The sequence below is a fragment of the Heterodontus francisci genome, chromosome 32 (assembly GCF_036365525.1).
Source record: "Heterodontus francisci isolate sHetFra1 chromosome 32, sHetFra1.hap1, whole genome shotgun sequence".
NCBI lineage: Eukaryota > Metazoa > Chordata > Chondrichthyes > Heterodontiformes > Heterodontidae > Heterodontus > Heterodontus francisci.
Genome location: NC_090402.1, coordinates 3,784,812 through 3,792,454, shown reverse-complemented (window position 1 = coordinate 3,792,454; position 7,643 = coordinate 3,784,812). Strand labels below are relative to the sequence as shown.

At 44.2% G+C, this 7,643-nt stretch overlaps 1 protein-coding gene across 2 annotated transcripts in view; it reads right to left on the bottom strand.

Annotated features, from left to right (window-relative positions):
- Window positions 1–7,643, bottom strand: part of col5a1 (procollagen, type V, alpha 1) — a 633,899-nt gene that overhangs the window by 263,229 nt on the left and 363,027 nt on the right. For both annotated transcript variants that reach the window (XM_068012023.1, XM_068012024.1), the window contains exon 3: window positions 1–79. This exon is cut by the window's left edge and continues 135 nt beyond it. In XM_068012023.1, the coding sequence (XP_067868124.1) occupies window positions 1–79 (79 nt within the window). The remainder of the gene's footprint in view (window positions 80–7,643) is intronic.

Below are 7,643 nucleotides of genomic sequence, written 5' to 3'. Positions count from 1 at the left end.
AGGGACAGAAGGAAGGCTCCCTTCCCTTTCTGGGCACGAACTGTCATCAAGATGGAAAAATCCTCTGGGAATGGCGAATCTGGAAAAGGACAGAAGGCCAGAGAGTGAGACAGCGATGAAAGTCAGCTGATGTCTCACAAAGACAAGACTCACACACGACACAACTTACATTAGTTTAGTTTAGAGAAAGAGCACTGAAATAGGCCCTTCGGCCCACCGAGTCTGTGCCGACCATCAACCACCCATTTATACTAATCCTACATTTATACCACATCCCCACCTGTCACAATATTCCCCTACCACCTACCTATACTAGGGGCAATTTATAATGGCCAATTTACCTACCAACCTGCAAGTCTTTTGGCTGTGTGAGGAAACCGGAGCACCCGGAAAAAACCCACGCAGACACAGGGAGAACTTGCAAACTCCACACAGGCAGTACCCAGAATCAAACCTGGGTCACTGGAGCTGTGAGGCTGCGGTGCTAACCACTGCGCCACCCTATATCAATGTTACAGTGAGGAGTGTTTGATGGGGACAGTGTGGAGGGAGCTTTACTCTGTATCTAACCCCCGTGCTGTCCCTGTCCTGGGAGTGTTTGATGGGACAGTGTAGAGGGAGCTTTACTCTGTATCTAGCCCCCGTTTTTTTTCCCCAATCCCAGTGCTGTACCTGTCCTGGGAGTGTTTGATGGGACAGTGTAGAGGAAGCTTTACTCTGTATCTAACCCCCGTTTTTTTTTTCTTTTTTTTCTTACTCTGTATCTAACCCCCGTACTGTACCTGTCCTGGGAGTGTTTGATGGGACAGTGTAGAGGGAGCTTTACTCTGTATCTAACCCCCGTGCTGTCCCTGTCCTGGGAGTGTTTGATGGGACAGTGTAGTGGAAGCTTTACTCTGTATCTAACCCCGTTTTTTTTTTTTCTTTTTTTTTACTCTGTATCTAACCCCCGTTTTTTTTTTTTCTTTTTTTTTTCAGCTGACCTTTATACCCAGGCCCCTTTTATATATTTTTTATGTCGAGGGGGCCTTTATTCCTCAGGCCCCCTTTATATACACACTTATATTTTTAAAATAACTTTATTAAAACCAGATAAATAGACAAAAAACTCAAATTAAAATGCCATTCTCGGCATCGACGATGCACTCCAGTCCCTGCGGTGCCCACCGGTCGCGGAAGGCTTCAAGCGTACCGGCGGACACCGCATGCTCCTTTTCCAGGGACACCCGGGCGCGAACGTAACCGCGGAAGAGGGGCAGGCAATCGGGGAGGACGGACCCCCCGACGGCCCGCAACCTGGACCTGTGAATTGCCACCTTGGCCAGGCCCAGGAGCAGACCGACGAGGAGATCTTCCTCCCGGCCCAAGCCCCTCCGCACCGGGTGCCCAAAGATCAGGAGCGTGGGACTGAAGTGCAGCCAGAATTTGAGGAGCAGCCCCTTCAGATACTCAAATAGGGGCTGCAACCTCGCACACTCCATATAAATGTGGAACACGGACTCGTCCAGGCCGCAGAAAGTACAGGTGGCCTGGGAGTCCGTGAACCTACTCCCCCGTGCTGTACCTGTCCTGGGAGTGTTTGATGGGGACAGTGTAGAGGAAGCTTTACTCTGTATCTAACCCCCGTGCTGTACCTGTCCTGGGAGTGTTTAATGGGGACAGTGTAGAGGGAGCTTTACTCTGTATCTAACCCCCGTGCTGTACCTGTCCTGGGAGTGTTTGATGCTGTGACATGACAGACACTAATTCAAATACCTATTGCAGAATTGGTGCTAGAAATTGCTGTGGGAACTGACCCCAGTGTTTGAGGAGACTGGTAGCTCTGGCCTGGTGCCACGGTGTTGAAGTTCACAATACAGCTGAGCTTGGGGTTGGAAACACATCATTCAGCACTGCTGACCGTTTGTGCAATTCCTCTTTACAAAACAAACTGTAAGCAGCTTTCTGGCAGCAGGAGTGAGCAGGACGCTGACGACACCCAGCTCTACCTCACCACCACCTCTCTCCACTCCTCCACTGTTGCTAATTACCAGACTGCTTATCCAACATCCAGTACTGGATGAGCAGAAATTTCATCCAGTTAAATATTGGAAAAACTGAAGCCATTGTTTTTGGTTCCTGCTCCAAACTCTGCTCCCTCGCTACCAATTCAATCCCTCTCCCTGGCAACAGTCTGAGATTAAGCCAGTCTGTTCACAACCTTGGTGTCACATTTGACCCCGAGATGAGCTTCTGACCTCATATTCGTGTCACTAAGGCCGCTAATTGCCACCTCCATAATATCGCCCGACTTCGTCCTGTCTCAGCTCATCTGCTGCTGAAACCCTCATTCATGCCTCCGTCACCTCTAGACTTGACTATTCCAACACACTCCTGGCTGGTCTCCCACATTCTCCCACATTGAATTAGAGATCCAAGGGATTAGGGAGAATGAGGAATTGATGGAAATTAGTATTAGTAAGAAGGTTGTATTTGGAGAAATTAATGGGGCTGAAGGTTGATAAGTCCCCAGGACCTGATATTCTACATCTCAGAGTGTTGAACGAGGTAGCTATGGAGATAGTGGATGCACTGGTGATCATCTTCCAAAATTCTATAGATTCTGGAGTGGTTCCTGCAGATTGGAAGGTAGCAAATGTCACCCACTATTTAAGAAGGGAGGTTGACAGAAAACCAGGAATTACAGACCTGTTTGCCTTATATCAGTCATTGGGAGAATGCTAGAATCTATTCTAAAGGATGTGATAAATGGACACTTGGATAATAATGATCTGATTGGACACAGTCAACATGGATTTATGAATGGAAAATCATGTTTGACGAACCTGTTGGAGGTTTTTTGAGGATGTTACTAACAGAATTGATAAAGGGGAGTTGGTGAACGTGGTATACTTGGATTTTCAGAAGGCTTTTGATAAAGTCTCCCACAGGAGATTGGTTAGCAAAATTAAAGCACATGGGATAGGAGGTAATATACTGGCATGGATTAAGGATTGGTTAACAGACAGGAAACAGAGAGTAGGAATAAACGGGTCATTCTCGTGTTGGCAGGCTGTGTCTAGTGGGATACGGCAGGGATCAGTGCTTGGCCCCCAGCTGTTCACAATATATATCAATGATTGGATGTGGGGACCAAATGTAATATTTCCAAGTTTGCAGATGACACAAAACTAGTTTAGTTTTTAGTTTCGTTTAGAGATACAGCACTGAAACTAGGTGGGAATGTGTGTTGTGAGGAAGATGCAAAGCGGCTTCAAGGAGATTTGAACAGACTTAGTAAGTGGGCAAGAACAAGGCAGATGGAATATAATGTGGAAAAATTTGAGGTTATCCACTTTGGTAGGAGGAATAGATGTGCAGAGTATTTCTTAAATGGTGAGAGATTAGAAAGTGTAGATGTACAAAGGGACCTCGATGTCCTCATCAATAAGTCACTGAAAGCTAACATGCAGGTGCAGCAAGCAATTAGGAAGGCTAATGGTATGTTAGCCTTTATCACAAGAGGATTTGAGTACAGGAGTAGTGAAGTCTTGTTTCAATTGTATAGAACCTTGGTTAGACCGCACCTGGAGTACTGTGTGCAGTTTTGGTCCCCTTACCTTAGGAAGGATATTATTGCCATAGAGGGAGTGCAACGAAGGCTCACCAGACTTGTTCCTGGGATGGTGGGACTGTCCTATGAAGACAGATTGGGGAAACTGGGCCTGTATTCTCTAGAGTTTCGAAGACTGAGGGATGATCTCATCGAAACCTCCAAAATACTTAAAGGGATGGACAGGGTAGATGTTTCCCCTGGTTGGGGAGTCTAGAACCAGGGAACACAATTTCAAAATAAGGGGGAAGCCACTTAGGACTGAGATGAGGAGAAATTTCTTTACTGAGGGTTGTGAATCTTTGGAATTCTCTACCCCAGAGGGCTGTGGAAGCTCAGTCATTGAGTATGTTTAAAGCAGAGATTGACAGATTTCCAGAAACAAATGACAGAAAGGGATATGAGGATAGTGTGGGAAAAAGTCATTGAAGTGAATGATCAGCCATGATCGTATTGAATGGCGGAGCAGGCTTGATGGGCTGAATGGCCTACTCCTGCTCCTATGTACCCCCTGTAAACTTGAGGTCATCCAAAACTCTGCTGCCCATGCCTTTACTCACATCAATTACCAATGTTCCCTCCCAGCTGTGCAGGTTGTAGTATCCTGAAAGTTCCCCTACAGGCTCAGCACAAGCTGTGCTTTAAGTTATCACACGTGTGTGACTGCACAAAAAATTTGAAGGGCCTGCACACTTAAATGAATCAGCCGTGTACTCCAAAAAAAACTAGAGGGTATGTTGCCTATCACCTGCTTTGCTCGCTGACCTACACTGGCTCTCAGTTAAACAACCCCTCAATTCCCAAAGTGTCATCCCTATTTCCAAATACCTCATGGCCTCACCCCTCCCTAGCTCCTCCAGCCCCACAATCCTCCAAAATTGGTTGAGCGCGCAGAGAGTGAAGCCGGGAGTTTAGTGAGTGAGGGAGTTCGGTGAAGAGGGGAACTCTAAATTAATTAAGAATAATAAATTTAATTAACACAATAAAGATGGCAGGACAGATGATGTGTCACAGATGCAGCATGTGGGATCTCCTGGATGCCACTGCAATCCATGACAACCACATCTGTAGTAAGTTTCTGCAGTTTGAGAAGGTTCAGCTCAGAGTCAGTCAGCTGAGGCCAAGCTGCAGACATTGTGATGCATCAGGCAGGAGGAAAGTTACCTGCACACTTTGTTCCAGAAGGCAGTCATACCCCTTAGGATATGGTCGTCTGATTTGGCCAGTGGTCAGGGTGTGACTGAGTCAGGCAGATAAGGGGATTGAGAAGGTAAGAGTGGAGGAGCCTCAGCCCTTACAATTGAGAAACAGGTTTGAGGTTCTTGCAGCTTGTCTGGACAAGAACGAGGACTGTAGTGTGGATAAGTAGACTGCCCATGGCACCATGGTACAGGAAGCCATTCAAGTGGGGGGAGTTAAAGGGAGTGTAATGGTCGTACAGGACAGTATAGTCAGTGGATAGATACAGTTCTCTGCAGCTGAGAGCGAGAATCCAGAAGCTGTGTTGCCTGCCCGATGTCAGGGTTCAGACATCCACTCAGGGCTGGAGATGAACTTGCAGTGGGAGGGGGAGGATCCAGTTGTCGTGGTCTATGTAGGTATCAACGACATAGATATGATGAGGAAAGAGGTCCTGCATAGGGAGTATGAGGAGCTCGGCACTAAATTAAAAAGCAGAACGTGCAAATTGGCATCGGGTAAATAAAATTACAGAGATGAATGCGTGGCTCAAAGACTGGTGTGGAAGAAGTGGATTCTGGTTCGTGGGGCACTGGCACCAGTACTGGGGAAAGTGGGGGCTGTACCGTTGGGACGGACTTCAGCTGAACCATGCTGGGACCAGTGTTCTAGCAAACCGTATAACTAGGAAGGTAAAGAGGGCTTTAAACTAAATAGAGGGGGAAAGGGATCATAGAGGGGAAGATTGAGTAAATTAAAGGGAAATGACAAGGAAATAGATCAAGGTGGCAATAAAGGTAATGATAATCAGATTATGGTAGGAAAGGACAGTGATTGCAAACATAAGAGTGTGCCAGAAGCTAGGGTCAGAGTTTACAAAACAGTAAAAAAACTGAATTAAGGGCTCTGTATCTGAATGCCCGCAGCATTCACAATAAAATAGATGAATTGTCAGCTCAAATAGAAATTCATATGTATGACCTGATAGTCATTACAGAGATGTGGCTACAAGGAAACCAAAGCTGGGACCTGAATATCCAAGGGTACATTACATTCAAGAAGGACAGGAAGCTGGGAAAAGGTGGTGGGGTAGCTCTGTTAATTAAAGAGGGCATTCGTACTGTAGTGAGACATGACCTTAGTTCTAAAGATCAAGGCGTGGAATCAGTTTGGGTGGAACTAAGAAACAGCAAGGGGCATAAAACATTTGTGGGAGTTGTTTATAGGCCACCAAACAGCAGGGGTAATGTAAATCACAGTATAAATCAGGAAATTAGAGGTACATGTAACAAGGGTTATACAGTAATCATGGGGGATTTCAATCTACATATAAACTGGGTAAACCTAATTCGTACTAATGTTGTAGAGGACGAATTCTTGGAATGTATGAGAGATGGTTTTCCAGAGCAATATGTTGAGGAACTAACTAGGGAATGGGCTATTTTAGATCAAATATTGTGCAATGAAAAAGGACTAATTAATAATCTTGTTGTAAAGGAGCCTTTAGGAAAGAGTGACAGTAATGTGATAGAATTTTACATTAAGTTTGAATGTGATGCAGTTCAATTAGAAACTAGGGTCTTAAATCTAAGCAAAGGAAACTAGGAAGCTATGAGGGGCAAATTGGGTATGTTGGATTGGGCAACTACATTAAAAGATGTGATGGTAGACAGGCAATAGCTAATATCTAAAGAATTAATACATAGTTGACAACAAAAATACATTCCTTTGATGCACAAAAACCCAGCGAGAAAAGTGTTCCAACTGTGGCTAACGAAGGAAATCAAGGATTGTATTAGAGCAAAGAAAGAGCCATATAAAAATACCCCCAAAAAATGGTAAGCCCAAGGATTGGGAGGATTTCAGAATTTTGAAAAGGAGGATCAAGAAAAAGATTAAGAAAGGAAAAATAGAATATGAGAGTAAACAAGCGAAAAACATAAAAAGTAGGCTGAAAAAGCTTCTATAGGTATGTAAAAAAGAGATTAGTAAAGACAAATGTGGTTCCATTACAAGCAGAGTCTGGAGAATTTATAATGGGGAATAAGGAAATGGCAGCGAAACTAAACAAATACTTTGTGTCTGTCTTCACAGAGGAAAATACTAAAACCTCCCAGAAATAATGGAGAATCAAGGGACTAGTGTAAATGAGGAACTGTGAGATATTAATATTAGTAAAAAATAGTACTAGAGAAATTAATGGGACAAAGTAGATAAATCCCCTGGGCCTGATGATCTCTATCCGAGAGTGTTGAAAGAGGTGGCTGTAGATAGTAAATGCATTGGTGGTCATCTTTCAAAATTCTGTAGACTCTGGAATGGTTCCTGCAGATTGGATGATGGCAACTATAACCCCACTATTTAAGAAAGGAGGGAGAGAGAAAACAGGGAACTACAGACATGTTAGCCGAATCTCAGTTGTAGGGAAAATGCTAGAATCTATAATAAAGGATGTGATAATAGGACACTTAGAAAATAATGATAGGATTGGGCAGAGTCAACATGGCTTTATGAAAAGGAAATCATGTTCAACGAAGCTATTGGAGTTTTTTGAGGATGTAACTAGCAGAATAGATAAGGGGGAACCGCTGGATGGAGTATATTTAGATTTTCAGAAAGCTTTCGATTAGGTCCCACACAGGAGGCTAGTAAACAAAATTACAGCACATTGGATATGGGGGAATACACTGGCATAGATTGACAACTGGTTAAAGGATAGAAAACAGAGAGTAGGAACAAATGGGTCATTTTTGGATTCAAAGTCTGTGACAAGTGAGGAACTGCAAGGATCAGTGCTTGGGCCCAGCTAGTCACAATCTATATCAATAATTTGGATGTGGGGATTAAATGTAATATTTCCAAGTTTGCAGAT